We start from the raw sequence: 17,758 nt of genomic DNA, 5'->3' as shown, positions 1-17,758 counted from the left end.
AAACCTTAAAAAACTTTGATTCAAACATATTCAGAGCCTATTAATAATGGGTTTTTGATGAGGTGTTGAGTTATTGTAACCAAACTGAGTAAAACCAACAATAAATGTAAAGGGTTCATCCTCTGGGGAACAGGAATGTGTTCAGTGACCGTTCCACTTTTATATTTCTTGTTTTTAGCTAAACTTTCCTGAGAGTAATTTTCTCAAAGACTTCTATAAACCATTTTATAAACAGTTTAAGATTTAAGCCCAAAGATCGAGAGCATTTCAGTGTCAACTCACTTTAAGATTTTTGTGTCAAAGATCAAGAACAAACTCTCAACTTGAGTTTTTTCTAGATCAAAACATTAAAACCATTAAATTAATCAATATTTCAAACAAAGCTGCAGAAAATCACCAAACTGAGTTGATATGTGAAGCGACAGCAGACGAGCAGCCTCAGTAGAACTGATTAGTTTCTGCCGTATTACATGCAACGCGGATTTATCTGCAGATGTAATGGAGGCAGATATTTGTGATGTCTGCTGCTGCAGATAAGCAGCTGGCACCGGTCCTGTCTGTGCACGTCCCTGCTGACTGTCCTTGATGAGGGAGCGGGACGCTCGTTGGTATTCAGCACAGTCGGGGTGGGGGTCCGCTCTGCCGTCACCCCATCGGGCAAGGGGGGTGTGTCGCCCTCAATGTTTACACTCGACAACATGCACAGGCCGTGTGTCCATGTGCACGAGCAGAATAACATTCACACCTACACAGACAGGCAGTATTTATATGCAAAAATGGTGTCTATAAAAACATCATGCATTTACATTTGTATGGGCAGCACAGACAGACACACACACACACACACACACACACACACACACACACACACACACACACACACACGTTCTCTAATATCATGAATTTTTATTGCCGGTGCCGACGCGCTTAAAGAGGCCCAGACACATTATGGTGCAGAGTTACATCATAAAATAATAGAGAGAAGTTAGCGGTGACGGTCAGTCAGTCCGTTCAAGTGTCTCTGACTTCAGTGCAGGTTCGCACACGAGCCCTGGAGTTAAATACTGATCCCTACGTGATCGCAGCTGTGTCGTAATCTTTGCGATGTTTTGCATTTGTATCGTCACGTTCGCGTTGTGGATCTTTTATTCAATCATATTACTTTTATTCATACAGGGTGAAACTTTGAGCCCTTTACCCTGGTAAACTTTATTTCTGTTATTGTAACACACACACACAACTCTGCTCATAGGCCCCGCCCTCAGTAATACTGATTGGTTAACATGCATGCAGCTCATAAATGTCAATCAAGTAACTTTGATCCATTCTATAAAGATATAAACAGTCAGATGTTCCATTCTTCTGGACATATCTCTTTGCCGTATACGTCTACATCCCGGCTGGGAGCGGCTCCTTTTACAACTCGTCTCACCTTTTCACATTTTTCCCAAACATTTCCTCCCGGGCGCAGAGTGAAGCTCGGCGGCGCCCGAGCGAGCGTGCAGCACAAAATTGGTTCTTCAACAATTGCTCCATCTGTAGCGGCGGCTATCTGGCAGTGCTAATCTGCAACATAATCACGCTGTGACAGATGGCGCCGGCGCTGCAGGGAATTCAACCGGCAACGTGCGTGCAGCGAGTGTGACATAAATAGAAATGTGGAAATTATTCCGGGTAACGGAGCTGGAGCAATATACATGAATAAACACGCATCGGAACATGTGCAGCTTGTTTAGTTCATGTGGCGCTCGGCCCCCCCTGAGGGACTCCTGCCTCTTTTATTTTGAAATGACTCAGCCTGTGTGTCGTCCCCCTCAGGTAGTTCTCACCGATGTTGGTGTTTTCGATGAAGCCGTATTTGGGAGGACTGACGAGCCAAACCAGCAGGTCCTTCCTGGGCGTGTCCAGGTCCGACACGATGATGTGATTGGTGGACAGCTGCACACGCCCCCCTTCCTGGACCTGGAGGTGGAGGTTGAAGAAAGATAACGAGAAGATTAGAGAATCTACAAAACTGACGGAAGCAGTTGTGCATCACTTGCTTTAGTATTTGTTAGTTCAGTGTTTTCTCTCATTGCACATTTACAATAATGGTCCATGTGGCACCTAGAAGCTCCTCGTCATCCTCCCTGATCACATCGTTTGATTGATTGTCTATCGAAAAAATCTATTTTATTTATTATATATTCTGTGCACGTGACATCTACTGCATGTCCGTCTCTCCTGGAAGAGAGACACCATCTTCAGGAGGTGTCCTATATTTTGTTTGTTGTCTTTTCCACTGAAAGAGCTCCACCTCCAAGTGGAGGACCTAAGGACAGATGTTGCTGTTTGTTGTGCAGATTCTAAAAGTCCCTTGAGACATGATGTTGTGATGTTGGGCGTTACGTATGTCACAATACATTCTTTAGTGTGCTCCCTAAATTATCATCATATTACAATATTTCACTAACTTCTGACTGACTAAAGTTTTTTTTTTGTTTGTTGTTTTCGAATTTTAAAACTTTTTCCATCCAGTAATTAAAGAATCAGTGAAATAACTTTGAATCCAAACCCCAGGAGTGAGTCTGAAGGACCAATAAAGCAGGTAAATCATTTCATCTGCCAAGAGGTTTGTTCTCGTTCAGCAGCTTCCACCTTAATTATGCTTTTTTTTTTTTTTGATTTCCCCAAACAAATCAAGCTGTTATCAGCAGGAACCACGGGTGAAAAAACTGTATTTTGAAAATGTCCTTGCTCTAAAAAATAATATATCTTCCCCCCCTTTTCCTCACTGAGCGGATACTTCTCCAAAAATACTGAGCAAAGGAAAATCCTCCTCTTAATTACCGAGATATTGACTAACGAGGTTTGTCCGTCACTAACGAAGGCGTCTGACCGCGGAGGAGGGGAGACCATGGATGACGAGTTTGGAGTCTCAGAGTATTTTACTGCATTATACACTGAAACTGTGTTTTTCACTTTGAATATTTAAGTTAAGTATATTTCAAACTGCTAATAGTCCATGTGTAACTTCCACTTTGCCTGAACAATAAAAAGTTTCCTATCCCGAAGCCTCGTTTTGTGTTTTTCTCAAGAAATAAAATATTGGTTTTGGCACCAGAAGTTTATTCTAAATTGATTTGTCCCCTGGTGAAGGAAAAAAAAAAAACACAAACTACACCCGAACCTAAATGTGACAGTGTGCAGGGGGATGTCTGCTTTAAGGACCTTGTTAAAAACCAGCAGAGTAACAGAGGGGAAATAAACGTGTGTAGTTAAAGTGTTTTATCTACTGCACTGTTCAATGAGGTGTATTGTTTTACATCGGGGATTATTTTTAGAAATAGCCTAATATCCCAGAGCAGTGATCATGTGTGTGTGCGCTGTATGTGAGTGTGTGTGTTTGCCTTGATGCCGCTGCGGACGGTCACCACCGGCGGCTGCCTGGGCGTGGAGGTGATGGTGATGGTGCACATCTGGTTGTCGAGGCGATTGTTGTCTCCGTCGTAAACAACAAAGTGGAAGATGTCAGTCACCGGCTGGCTGCCCGTCTCTAATGACGTGATGTACCTGGAGGTGGAGAAGTTCAGTGAAACAATCTCTAAATCTTTTCAGCGTCTGTTTTTGTTTTAAAAAAAACGATAATTCTCCTTTAATGAAAACATAAATATCTGTTCACGCATTGACGGAAGACTTAGCCCGGCTTTGCTTTAGTCCTCCCACAACGAGACGGCTGCTAATCTCTGCAAAGCACTAATAAAACTGAAATCCATATCGCCATAATCTCCTCTAATCCCATTTTGAATCTCACAAAACAATTTCTGTCGCTTTTGTTTGTAGGAGCCGGCGCCACACGGAGGCTGAACTGACGGAGGCAGTTGGAAGACGAGCCCCCGGAGATCGTCCCCGTGCTGGAGCTAATCAGGGACTGCGTTATGGAAATGAAGCAGTTAGCACTTGAGTATTTTTCATTTCATCTCGGCGCCTCTCAGTGGGGGCCTCGCCGCCTCGCGCAGGTAGAATCAGAGTGACGCTAATTGACATCGCTCGTGCCACCAGGACGAGTCATGGAACGTGACAAACGATTCCTGATAATCGTTCCTGCTGGGTTTTTTTCCGGAAAACGTTAACGACTCGTCTGGCGTCTGTGCTTCCTCCTCTGCCAGGATGCTGAGGGAACAGAGCCATTCACCATCTCGTCCTGAATTTTTAATAAAACATCTCCTTCCTGTGAGAAGTGTTGTTGGACTGAGGGAAAACACAATGTGCTGCAGAGGAGGAGGAAATGATCCCAGTCCTTCAGCGAAATTGATCATGACGGGCGCGGTGGCGGCGGCGGCACGGCCCTCGAAGCTCCTCGATCTCTCACCAAGTGGAATCAACAGCAGATTCCTCCTCCATGAGAGCCTCTTTATTAAAGGCTCAATAATCCTGTCAGCGCCTCCGCCAGCCGCCCTGCAGACATCTCTTGACTCTTCATGTGTTACCTTCCACTCTCCTCTATGGATTCATAATATTACACTGAATAAACTCATTGTGCCTGCAGGGCCCAAATAAAGCCACTCCGTTCTTTTCCTCTTAGCGTTACACGGCTTCTAATGGCGTCACGAGGGAGCTGTTAAACCGAACGCTTTGAACATTTTTTTATTGACGGACTAAAAAGGTGCTAATTCGCCCTCTCCTCTCTGCCATGAACCTTTATTGCTCAGACAATGATGGCTTCTGGAAACAACTGAGGGTTTTTTGAAAGTCATTTTTGGTCGATAGCTGCAGTGTTTTATGCTGATATTCGCTTTTTTATCAGCCTCCGAAGTCGCATTTGAACCATCAGGGGAAAGTAAAACCCTGCACTGGAACCGGGATTATGTACTTTGGGGTAATTTTTATTGCAACATTTTACAGACTGGGTCGAAAACGTCACGTCACAGTGGCCGGTCGTTTAGTTTCCCTCCAGCATCTTAGGCCTCGGTGTCGTCGCTCGTACCTGATCCTGTGCTGGTTGACGTCCTCCATGGTGAAGGAGGAGTACTCCCTCAGCTCCTGGTGCTCCTGCTGGGACTGGCTCCTGGTCACGATGCCGTACATCGGCACCGACACCAGCTGAATCCGAATCTCGTCATCGGGGGACGAGAGATCCTACGAGCGACAAAGCAGGAGGGTTCACTCCAGTGTGAATGTACAAGTCTGACCGAAAACTTATTATACACAATTAAAACGGGATTCATCCAAAAACACGACTGACATAAAGACCTTCTTGTGTCAGTGGTACCCAAACTATGGGATGACGCAAGATGATTTCTATAAATCAAATGAAACAATTAGAAATAGCGTATTAAGCCATGATTCTTACAAAAGATACGTAATAAAATATGAAATCGTCTGATTTACTGCCCCCATGAGTCCTAAGGGATTTTTCAACTCAATTCTTTCTCCCATGGGATTATAGTCATCGTTATTTTGGGTTCAGGGGCTGAGAAGTTTCGGAGCCCCTGTGTTAGACGACATTCATGCATCAGCGTTTTGCTCACATGCAAAACTTACTTCACCGTACGAGTTTAAAACTCTCATCTCGACTCACTATGTTGAAAACGTCTTTTAACGAGATGCTAAACTCACGGTGTAAGCCAGGTGTGAGCGTCTGACCACGGTGCTGCTCTTCTCGCCCACTTCCAGCGACAGCGTGGCCACGGGGTCGCGCTGCGGCCCGTCGCCCGCGGCGCCCAGCACCTCCACCTGCACCACCGTGGTCGCCATGGAGATGCCGTCGCTGACCGAGAAGGTGAGGGCGTCGTCCTGAGAGGAGAGGCCGGCGTGTCGGTAGAGCAGGACGTTGCGGGTGACGTCGCTGAAGGTGAAGATGTCGCCTGGAGGGATGGAGAGGATCTGAATGAAGCTGTGTGTGTTTGTGTGTGTGTGTGTTTGTGTGTTTTATCTATTTATCACTGATGTGTAGTGTAACTTCTGCAGGGTTTCTTCTAAAATAGTTCACGCAAAAAAAGAAATATAACATCAACAAACTAACAAGCAGCAATATTTCCATTTCATGATAACATGTGTGTGTAATGTGTGAGTGTGTCTATGTGTGTGTGTGTGTGTGTGTCTCACCGTTGCTCATGCCAGTGTGTGTGTTGCCTTCAGTCCTAATCAGCTCTCCGTGGACGGGAGCTTCCACCAGCTCGAACTCCAGCTCGTCTGGGGCCGTGTCAGCATCACTTACCGCCAGCTGCTGACCACCTACACACACACAGACACACACACAGACACACACACACAGACGCACACACACAGGCACACACACAGTGGTGTAAAGAAAGATGGAGCAGAAGGAGAATGAAATTATCTGCCTGTCACTTTTTCTCTGGTATTACTTATCATCACAGACGCAGGAGCTCATTATCTCACACAGACCAGTGTGTGTGTGTGTGTGTGTCAGTGTGTGTGTGTCTGTGTGTGTGTGTCTTACCGATAGCAGCCTGTCCTCCCAGGCTGACCTCCAGCAGCGGGTCCAGGACCTGAAACACCGGCGGCTGCTGATGGTTTGACAGCAGCAGGACGGCGAAGTCCAGCTCTGGAGTGGTGTGCTCTCCGTCTGACACTGAGACGCACAATAACACACAAAGAGACACACAAAACAGGAGAAGACAAGAGAAACACACACACACACACACAGATTAATTGGATATGAAAAGTTGCTCAAACCAACACATCTGATGGTTATCACCTCCCCGGCTCCTTTTTTCTGAGAACTATTAATTAGAGGAAGTAAAAAACAATAACAGCAGTAACAGGATGTGATTACTGATGATAACAGCGGCTGTAATTTAAAAAATCTGCAGGAATCAAGACACAGAATCAATTAACCAAACAGCCCAAACTCTTTATTAGCAGTTCAGGTGGAAACTCCGCTCGTTAACCGTTGAGATTAACGGCTTTAACGGCTTTAACGGCTCCACCTGTCACTTTACATTCACACAAGATCCGAAACAGGGGAATAAATAAAAAAAGGAAAGTACAACAAGCCAATTATCAGGTTGAGATGTGAAAGGAGTGAAATAGATTGAGAGCGACGGAGCGAAGAGAAGCAGATTTTTTATCACAGAGAGATTGTGACTTTACTTTCCTGACGGGTAATTACCTCCATAAAGAAGGAGGTTATGTTTTCACCTTCGTTCAGAGGAAGAGGAGGAACTCAAACATCTTACTAAAGTAAAAGTAACAAGGAAGTAAAAGTACCAGACTAACTTTTGTACTTGAGTAAAAGTAGGTGCTTGTATTAAATATATTTGAAGTATTGCAAGTAAAAGTACTGCATCAACGCTGCCTGTGTTTAATAAAATAATAATACAAACTGTCATATTAATAAAGAACGCTGCTGGAAACACTTTTAATATAGTTTATATATTATATTGATAATATATTTAATATATATACCATATATATTAAATTTTAGACTAATTAAACACCCTATTAAACCAATGACCAACAAAAGGACAGGGGTGGAAACATAACCTCCTCGGTGGAGTTAATCAACTTGTTGCTGACTTAATTAAAAGTCAATATTTAAACTAGTCATTCTAATCAAGGAGCTCACAGATGTTTTTATATAGGAAGCATTTAAATTTGTCCCTGATCTGCATCATAACCAGAGTTATTCATTAATGATTAAATCTCTTTTGTCTCTTTTGTTTTTCAAATAACTGATAAATCACTTTAAAAAATGCCAATCACACTTTTCCCAAGGTTACATCTTTTTGAATTTGTTTTGTCCAGCGTCACAAAAAGTGAAAGCAAATCCGTTGTTAATTCTATAAAGAGACAAGAAGCAAATTACAATTTAATGATCCACCTTCATATTCAAGTCTTCACGTTCAGTCGAGGACAAATATGAAGTCGTGAGTGGAGCTGCTGAGGATAACTGCTGCTGAACCCACTGTTGACTTTGAGCCATTTAAAGTGAAGTAGAAGAGACGGAGGAGAAGAGCGTCTGATGTGTGTGTGTGTGTGTGTGTGTGTGTGTGTGTGTGTGTGTGTGTGTGTGTGTGTGTGTGTGTGTGTGTCGGTGAGCCTCAAGGCCGAGCCCCCTGAACACATATAAACAGATATTACTCAAATAGCTCCTGTCGCAGAGAGAGAGAGAGAGAGAGAGAGAGAGAGAGAGAGGAGAGAGAGAGAGAGAGGGGGAGCAGCTCCTCATCTTCTCATGCAGTAAACACAGGAGACGTGTTTTCGTCTCCAGGTTAAAGAGACAGAACAAACAAACACTGCCGACGTGAAGTGTCGACTCGGATCAGAGTGGAAAATAAATCAGAGTGAGGATGAGGAAGAGGAAGAGGAAGAGGAAGAGAGGAGATAGAAGAGGATTAGAGCCCGATGGATTTATTAACTCAGCCCATAGGAGCCTATCACAGACATGTCAGCATCTGTGTATATGTTTGCTGATAAATCTGTGTGTATATACATATTTGTATATGAAGAAGAGGTGTTTTTGAGGTCACAGTGACCTTTGACCACTAAAATCATTGAGACCAAGTGAACGTTTGTAGTGAATCTGAAGTCACAGAAGATGTCACGTGCACAGAAGTAGGTGGAAAACTTGAAAACAATCCGAGGGGAGGAAAGAGAAACACAACATTTCGACGATTAAAAGAGGGTGCATGGGGGAATCAGAAAGAGGTGAAGGAGAGATCAACGGAGCAGGAGAATTGAGGACAAGGACGAGGAAACACAGGAGAGGAGAGAGAGTGATGTCGGGGACAGGAGATGAGAATGGAGAGAAAAGGGAGAAGATGGGGAAGGAAGAAGAAGAAGGGGACTGGAAAAGAGACTGAGGGAAAAGAGGATGAATGTTGAGGGTGAAAGTGTGAAGAAGAGGATAAGGAGACGGGCTGCAGTGATGAAGAGAGAGAAGAGGAGACATCGAGGAGGAAGGGAAAAAGAAGAGAGAGGGAGAGGTGGAAGAAGAGAGAGAGAGAGTTTTACCTGTGAAATAGACGCTGAGCGACTCCGGCAGACCTGTTGAAAAAGGAGAAACAGAGGAAACACTGAGAAACGGAGGATGTGGACGGAGACGACAGGATGTTGCAGCGAACGTGAAGAAACTCAGCGACGATGATTTACCGATGCAAAGCTTCCCTCCACACACTCGCAGGAAGAGACACTAAAGTCGGCTTTGATCTGGGATTAGGGATTTTCTTTAGGACGGTGCGTCTCGTGGAAAAATAAGAAAGATCTCTGGAAGTGTCTCACATGCCCTGGAGATTGTTTTTAAAACTCTTTAAACTCCACTTTTCAAATGCTCGTCATGAAGGCTGATGAGACGTGAGCCCGGGTTTTAATAATCTATGGCGAAGCGACTGAGGGATATAAACACCGTCCAACATCGTACCGTGTTTGTTCCAGGTTCGGTTTAATGAGGTTCCTGAAATAATTAATAATAAAAACAAGAGGTAGTGAGGCTCAAATAATATGTCAAATTGTGTTTTTTTACCAATTAAAACACCAGTTTCGAACATTCGTCTCCACCAATTAACACAAATGCTGTTTTCTAGTCCTGATGTGAGAAACACTACCCAGCATGCATTGCATACTGCTAATAAAGCACAAAGCATTAGTGCAGATACTGACAAACATTTCTTTAAATTGTGTTTTTATGTTTTAAGCGACTTTGTCTTTGTTCCGAAAGGTCGACATAAACACAACTTATTCTAGAAATCACTGAAGGAAACTGTTGTTTTTGCTTTAAACAAGTTCTGTCGTCTAAAAGTACGATTTCTGAAGTGATGTGATTTCCTTCATGTCCTCAGAGTTGAGACGAGTGAACTAGAGGAGCTGAGTCAAGCTGCCTGCTCCCACTAAGCTCAGTGGGTGACATGTGCGATCATGCGTTTCGAGAACCAGTAGCAGCTCCATGAAGAGTAAAATCACATGAGAACGATGTGTTGGAACCAGGAAGCGACTGTGTTCAGAGGCTGGATTCGTTCTTCTGCTCCAACAGGAAGTGCCGGTGGCGGGCGGCGGCGTGCTGCTCGGCTGCAGATCGATACGTGGCTGCTCGGACTAAACTGCAGATATTTCACTTTAATTATATAATATTTTTAAACTGTATAAATCTAAAGACAGTTTAACAACAACGTGATCGTGAGGGATTTTTAGCACCGACTGATGCTCAAGTTTTAAAACCCTGGAGCCCAAATCAATCAGGTGTGTGGTGTGTGTGTGTGTGTGTGTGTGTGTGTGTGTGTGTGTGTGTGTGTGTGTGTGTGTGTGTGTGTGTGTGTGTGTGTGTGTCTCACCGATGAAGGAGTACTGGTACAGCTCCTGGAGGTGTGACGGCGCCTGTGGCGGCCTGTAAATGATCTTGCCGTTGTTAACGTCAGCCTGGGTGAAGTGGATCACCGGCGTGTACGGCCTGTCCCGGTGCTCAATCGCCCCTGAAAACAAACGGAAAGGGATTTCATTTAGTTTCTGCTGCCGGCATCTGTCGGACACGGGAAAATAAGATTTAGAAATATCGCTCGGGGGGGCAAAGCGACTCTGGAGGTAATCTCAGTTTCACTCGCTGGACGGAGTCAGGCCGGCGGTTAATGCGACACTGAGGCACAGCGAGAAAGACATAAAGAAGATTGTTCGGTGTTATCGGATTGTAACTGAAGACAAATCTAAAGGAGACATATGGTTTCTGTGATTTTAAAAGTTCGGCAAAGTTAAAAAGCCCATTGAACAAAAAGAAAAGTTGGGACCTATGGTGAACACAGAAAAATCTGATAATTTCATATTTAAATTGTTCAGATTAAAGGCTCTTATATTTTTTTGTTTGGTGATTTTCCTAGAAATCAATGTACTGACTGAAAACTATACGTCTACATTCGACCCGCATTAACATTTAACTGTAAAAGAAATGGACGGCGAAAGGTTCAAATCTGATTTTAGAAAACGAAACATTGATGGAGCATGTTTCCGTTTCCTGTGAAGCTCCTCTCTTTTCCTCGGCTCCGTCCTCGGCTCCGTTCAGGAGGATTTCCACGTGAACCTGTCGGCCCATTAGCTGATGAATATGACCCGTTGTAAATCGTTTTTCTGCCTTTCATCAGGCAGAGAGCTGGACACAATACACCCGCCTGTCAGAGGCTCCTGAGCTGGAATTAACGAGGCCACGTCCGTACGGCACAATTGATTCAGCACAAAGGAAATCGACACTTTAGAAAAGTTCCGACAGAAAGGAAATCCTTCTTAAACTGAATCAGGCTGTCTGTGAACCCTTGAGCAAGACATTATTATTTAAGTCTTAAATGACGTATACAAGAATTTAAACCATCGCCTTCTTTTACAACACTTGTTTTTATTTATCCAGAGAAGATTTTGTTTTGTTGGAAAGTTGGAAAGAAAACGTCTTCTTAACTTTTAATGGGCATTAAAGCTTAATAGTGTGTGTGTGTGTGTGTGTGTGTGTGTGTGTGTGTGTGTGTGTGTGTGTGTCTGACCTTGTCCTTGTGGTAGAGGTTTAGTGACGTTGTAGATGAGCTTCTCGCTGGGAGTCTCCGAGTCGATGAAGGACAGAGCTGAAGGTGGGATCTCCGTCACCCGATCCTCCAGAGCCTGCAGACACACACACACACACACACACACACACACACACCGATGTAAACACACACATACACACACGTTAACGTAAGAAGAGCCACTAAATCCTCATTTGACACAAACAAACAAACACAAGCAGCAGTTTCTCCTGCAGGAGCTACAGGGTCACAGCTTTAGTTTGAAAGAAAACATGTATATTTCTTATTTTTGAAAATGACTATTAATGGATTTTTTTAAGACCAACATAATGATGATAGTTTTTCGGAAGGAGAAAACTGAAAGCTGATTAATTGGTAGATGCAATCAATGAAAAAAATATATCTATCTAAATCCCTGACCGTGATCTGCAGGTCACAGTCGGGGTCCAGCTGAGGGAATCCTGGGATCTGAGGCAGGACTCCGATGGTGAAGGTCTGGGCGTCGCCTTGTACGAGCGGGGCCGCCTCAGTGGAAACCTGCAGACACACGACGTGAGATCCGGTCGTGAGGTCAGGGGCCGAAACAGAAAACACACCCAACACACACAGGTTTCTGAGCAGGCGGTCCGCTGTGCGTGGACACACATCTTGAAGTCTGACGGTTTAATCTGCACAACATCTCCAGGTGCTTGAGCAAACACAACAGCCTCAACGTGAATCTGTCGTCAGGGATCAACCACCCGGGCTGAATCTGCTTCTTTCCATAAATCACCGCCGAGGCTGCAGGAATATTAATGTCGGAGGCGTCGGTTTGAGTAAAGTCCGGGGTAATGATCTCACTGCTCAGCTGACGGTGTTTAAAAGCTCATCTGTGACCAGCCACTGCTCTTATTAAAGCAGCTGCACTATCGATTGCTTCTGAGCGACTTTCTAAAATCCACGAAACTCTTATTTGAAATTAAATGATATAAAGTGGATGAACGGAGCCAGAAGAAGAAGAAGCTCAGTGTGTTTCTGACTCAGGACACAATGTGCACGTCTCATGCTGATGTTCTCATCTCCCAGGGACGAGATGTGAAAATAGCAATAATCGTTTCTCCACCGCTCCTCGTCCATCTCAGACCTGTTGCTAGGCGATCTTTTACATCCACGTGCAAATAATATCACCAGAAGATACAGTCCATTTAAAATCTTTCATCACATGGGAACATTTCAGGTATCACAGCAGCTCAGGTAAAGATTAAATATAATTTGAAATCTCAAAATTAAATACAATAGAACTACACACACAAGAGGAGACAGAAAGAAGACAGCTGCTGCAACAGGCCCGGACTAATATTAGATCCTTGACGGTGGTCAGCTGGTGTAACTGTACGTTTTCTACTTGGTTTATTAACGATAGATTCAACTGCAGGAAAACCAGCCTCCGCAGAAGTTAACGTCAAAACTGAATTTATACATGAACTGCTGCGTTTTCACAGAGCGCAGCTTCGCCCACACACCCACAGAAAGACTTGTCCTCTTTTACCCTCTCTCATGTCCCATCCCTTTCTCTCTCCAGCACACCGCTCAGGCTACGACCTTTGACCTCTGCACTTTTTCCGACGGCCTATAAAGAATTTGATATAATTAAATTAGACTTTAAGATGGTGTGAATTGAATTGCTAATCAGCGACGGAGGAGGAGCAGCAGGAGGATCCGTCGACCCCCCCTTCTGCCTTCTTGTCTGGAGCGAAGCTACACTTGGAATATTTGCCTCTGCTCCCTCTACATTATTAAACCATTTTTAAATTCCACTTTTAAATCACACTGGAGCTCCTCTCCCTCACGCGCTCTGCAGTACCTCCCCCCAAAACCACCCACCACACCAGCACTTCCAAAAGTCTCAAAATGAACGATAACTGTCCTTTAGACGTGTAAATAGATCATTTGTTTACTAAACTTAACCATTGTCCACATTTCTTATTCTACATAGGATGAACAAACTGTAAACTTATGATATGAATGTGTGAGTTGAAATCTTAAACACATTTATACTGTAAAGGCAAAGACAGTTGAGAGATTTGGGACAAATTAAGAGAAAATGCATAATTCCCACTTTCCGTCCTCAGACTCACTCAAACCCTGAGGACACACGGTATTCAACAGACTCCGATTGGCCCCCAGCTGCACGTTCAATTGTAACTTTTAATCCTAAGAGCTTCTTTCCCCTCGTTAAGTCCTTTTTGGGGCCATTTTATATTTTTAATCACAGAGCTGAGAGTAACAAGAGGACAGGAACTGAGGGAAGGGAAGGAAACGTGCAGGAGAAAGTCCCTTTACCTCGTCCACCGGGGACGAAGGGGCCCCTTTCCCCAACCGCGCACACGTTTAAAGTAATAATCTATTAATGTCTTCTTTTTATGAACAGGATTTATGGCTCGAGTGTCTGGTTGTGGTCTTGAAGGAGTTTTTTCATCAAACGCATCAAATCATCATCGCTTTGATTCCAATGTGGCTTTGAGAGTTCCGACATGAAGAGTAACACAACAACACCACGATGACAAAACATCATCTTTATGGTTTATATCTCCATCAACATAACTCGACACCTCCTACATACGGCAAAAAAAATGCTTCCCGCGGTTCTGTTTGAGCTTCTCCTCGCCTCTGCCTTTCAGCTGATGAGACACTTGAGAATTCAATTTGAAATCAGCGCTGGGTAATTGAAGCATATTTGCCCTGATGGATGGAGCCTTAATGTAGTGGGCTGGACGGAGAGAGAGAGAGAGAGAGAGAGAGAGAGAGAGAGAGAGAGAGAGAGAGAGAGAGAGAGAGAGAGAGAGAGAGAGAGAGAGAGAGAGAGAGAGAGGACATACAGCTTCCTGCCTCCTGCCTAATGGAGACGAGGTGAAGCGCAGACTGAAAACGCTCTAACCGCCGTGTGACCAATGCTCCACCGGTTTCAGTGGGATTGTCTCGGATTTGGAGCCAATTTGCACATAATTTGTTGTCTTTAATGCTGATGGAGACAAGTCACTGTACGGGTTCGAGAGCAGTGGAGTCACAGCAGGAGGTCTGCTGTGACTCCACAGTGCTGAAGTGGTAGAAAAATCCACAGGAGAAGAGAAGTAAATCAGACCTGAACTGAAAATGATCAAGTACGTGCTCCAGATGTTTTCTGGAAATATTCCGAACAGAGCACGTGTGAAATATCCAGAAAAGAGCCATTTGGATAGATGGATAGTACATAGATAGATAGGATAGATAGATAGATAGATAGATAGATAGATAGATAGATAGATAGATAGATAGATAGATAGATAGATAGATAGATGGATAGATGGATAGATAGATAGATAGATAAATAGATAATGGATAGATGGAAGCAATAATATAATGATATTAATGATAAATAAAATCACGTGTGTTTTCAGTAGATGAATTTAAAACCTGAATGTTCAGCACATTTTCGAGTTCCTGTCTAAAAACAGCTTCACAGTCTCTAAACTAAATATTATTTCGATGCACAGGAACCTGTAAAGTTGTTGCTGAGTCAGTCTGATAGAAAACGTACAGACTCATATTATAAACTGCAGTTCTACACCCTATGTGTAAACCCATAGGATTTCACGGTTATGAGAAAGACAACAGAAGAAGCAGCAGATGGAGGAGGAAGAGAGAGAGAGACAGGAAATAAATAAATAAATAAAGTCAGATGAAGGGATGTTGGAAGGGAAGAAGAAGAAGGAGGAGGAGGAGGAGGAGGAGGAGGAGAACAAGTGTGAACTTCAAAGAACGATCCACAGAGAAAACCAGGACACCAGAGAAAAAACAACAAGAGCGACAACATGCGTCTCTGTCAGCGTCTTCGTGTCCTCCTCCTCTTCTCCTCTCAGGCCCCGGGGACGTCTTCTCATCTTCACTTTTATTTTCTTTTATCAGTTTGTTTTGAATCAGTTATTTGTACAGATGTAGAACCACACACTCATTAGTGAGAAACAACCTTGTCATTGTGTTTCCAGTGTGAAATGCACATGTGATATCGCAGGTTTGTTCGTCACGTAACCTCGAGAGTCGTCGGGAGAATCAGCACTGACCTGGAACTGGAAGGAGTCGCTGTCGCTGCCTCTGCCGAAGTGGCGGTACCACACCGTGCCGTCGTTCACGTCCTGCTGAGTGAAGGAGGTGGTGGAGGTGAAGCCCTGGTCGTCGGCGAGCGAGGGACGCCAGCCCTCCGGAGGGCCGTCAGCCGGCATGGACACCAGCACCACCTCACCTGGACAGAGACGGGGGACAAGATATTATTTTATATTATAAGTGCATATCTTTATTTAAGATAAAATGAAGGATCCTGACGGTGTTGGTGGCAAAAGGTGTCACAAAGTTTGTGTTACAGCCTGAGACTAAAAACTGCTCTGATGATTCCTTAAAGAGAATATTAAATTGTTCTGTTCTGATTGGTTGTTTATGTTATTTTCTTAATTCAAATTCTATATATTTGGTTGTATTCGTGTTTTTGTTTCTGAAGGTTTGAAGGTTGAATTGTAAAATATCAAGCCTCGATTACATCTGTCCAGAAGTTCTTGTGTAATCTTGAAAACCAGGACGGAAACAAAAACCCACATAACACATGTCTCCTATGTCTCCTTTAATATTCATCTGCTCATTTGTGGAATATAATATAATATAGGATCTTATTCCAGGTGTTTGTGTCTTTAAACAGCTCGTACCGTGTTGAGGTCGTCCGTCTGCGGCGAGGATGGTGTAGACGATCTCATCAGTGCCGACTTCCTTGAAATGTGCCTGCAGGTATTTTCTATCCAGTCGCACCATTCCTCCTTCTTTCACCCAGGTCATCGGCACAGACTGAACCAGTGGTGAGTCAGCAGCCTGAAAACACACACACACACACACACACACACACAAATACTTAAAAATACTTTTCTCAAATAGTGTATGAAATCTGTCAGGAAGGAAAAACCTGTGAGAACTGCAGTGAGATGTAAAACCTGCAGGAATATGATGAATCTGTGTTGTGTGTTGATTAACACCGAGACCAACAGCATCCAGCTGTGTCACTCTTACAACCAACATCTGTCAGTGGATTTCTTTGGAGGAATTCAAGATTGACAAGATGTTTGGTTCTGTCTGATCAAAGTCGGACTGGAATCATCAAACTGAGGAATCCCACGTGAACGTTCACTGACAGGAGCCGAGTCTGTGTCTGTGTCTGTGTCTGTGTCTGTGGTGCAGCCTGACGTCAGAGGAACTGCTGTCACAGACCGAGCAGCTTGTTTGAATCCACATCTGTCCCCCCCCCTCAGGTGAGCGAGTCCCAGGAGCCCGGAGCCCGTGAAGCTCCGTCACTCCGCAGGGGGGCGTCCCCGGTGCAAACCGAGGCTCAGCCAATCAGACGTCGCACATCGCAAACACCATCAATCTCAAGTTGCTCCGTGTCTGAGCTCCACTTTGGAATCAGACTTGTTTTTGTTTGTATTGATCCACATCAGACCAGCTCGCCCTGCTCCGCTCGCCCTCGCTCCAGCACGGAGGGAGCGGGGGGGGACGAGCTGCAGAGAAACAGCCCACAGAGCCGGGGGATGATTCAGTGGAATCATCAGCGGCGCTCCAGGACATTCCAGCAGGGCAGACGCCGGCTGTGGAACAGGGAGCCCTGTTACTCACCGGGTCACCGCGCTGTCTCAACAACAAGTGAGACGCACTTCTCCTGCGTCCACAAAACAAAGCTGCTATTTACTGTGTGAGCAGAAGCTGCACATCTCACATCCGGGGGAGGTTATAATAGAAAATCTGTTTATGCTGACTCCTATACTGAGACTACAAGCATCAGAAATATAGATTATAATATAATATAGATGATTGTATTTTATCATTCATCCATTATCTATAATACACTGGACACATCCCTGCTTCATGAGCACTGTTGATATGCATGAAAAGCCAAAATAATGAACGTTTTCAGATGATTATATAATAATTCCATATTGGAGGCTTTCATAACAAAGTTTATGATAAATATATATGTAATAAAATCCTAATATCCATTCTTCCAGCCAGTTTTACTGTAATCTGCCCAGGAGTTTTTGTGTATTGCTGCTAAATATCAAACAAACTACTGCAGATGAAAACACAACCTCAAAGGTAACAAACAAAAAAACTCTGCAGAGCATCTACACTGAAATACATAAAGCAGCATCTTATCAACATAACTGAAGACTTAGTGGCTTTTTCATAAATGATAAGTGTTTATAAATGAACTACCAACATTTATAATT

General features: G+C 44.0%; 1 protein-coding gene across 1 annotated transcript in view; it reads right to left on the bottom strand.

Moving 5' to 3' along the window:
* Window positions 1-17,758, bottom strand: part of fras1 (Fraser extracellular matrix complex subunit 1) — a 186,381-nt gene that overhangs the window by 28,485 nt on the left and 140,138 nt on the right. The window contains exons 29-40 of the mRNA XM_035164875.2: window positions 16,193-16,352; window positions 15,560-15,738; window positions 11,901-12,017; window positions 11,463-11,577; window positions 10,275-10,412; window positions 8,962-8,994; window positions 6,446-6,577; window positions 6,088-6,216; window positions 5,599-5,846; window positions 4,967-5,118; window positions 3,390-3,552; window positions 1,830-1,962 (exon numbers count right to left, since the gene is read on the bottom strand). Of these exons, the coding sequence (XP_035020766.2) occupies window positions 1,830-1,962; window positions 3,390-3,552; window positions 4,967-5,118; window positions 5,599-5,846; window positions 6,088-6,216; window positions 6,446-6,577; window positions 8,962-8,994; window positions 10,275-10,412; window positions 11,463-11,577; window positions 11,901-12,017; window positions 15,560-15,738; window positions 16,193-16,352 (1,699 nt within the window). The remainder of the gene's footprint in view (window positions 1-1,829; window positions 1,963-3,389; window positions 3,553-4,966; window positions 5,119-5,598; window positions 5,847-6,087; window positions 6,217-6,445; window positions 6,578-8,961; window positions 8,995-10,274; window positions 10,413-11,462; window positions 11,578-11,900; window positions 12,018-15,559; window positions 15,739-16,192; window positions 16,353-17,758) is intronic.

Source organism: Hippoglossus stenolepis, chromosome 9 (assembly GCF_022539355.2).
Source record: "Hippoglossus stenolepis isolate QCI-W04-F060 chromosome 9, HSTE1.2, whole genome shotgun sequence".
Lineage (NCBI taxonomy): Eukaryota > Metazoa > Chordata > Actinopteri > Pleuronectiformes > Pleuronectidae > Hippoglossus > Hippoglossus stenolepis.
The sequence above is the reverse complement of the archived record's forward strand: the minus strand, read 5'-3'. Positions and strand labels throughout refer to the sequence as shown.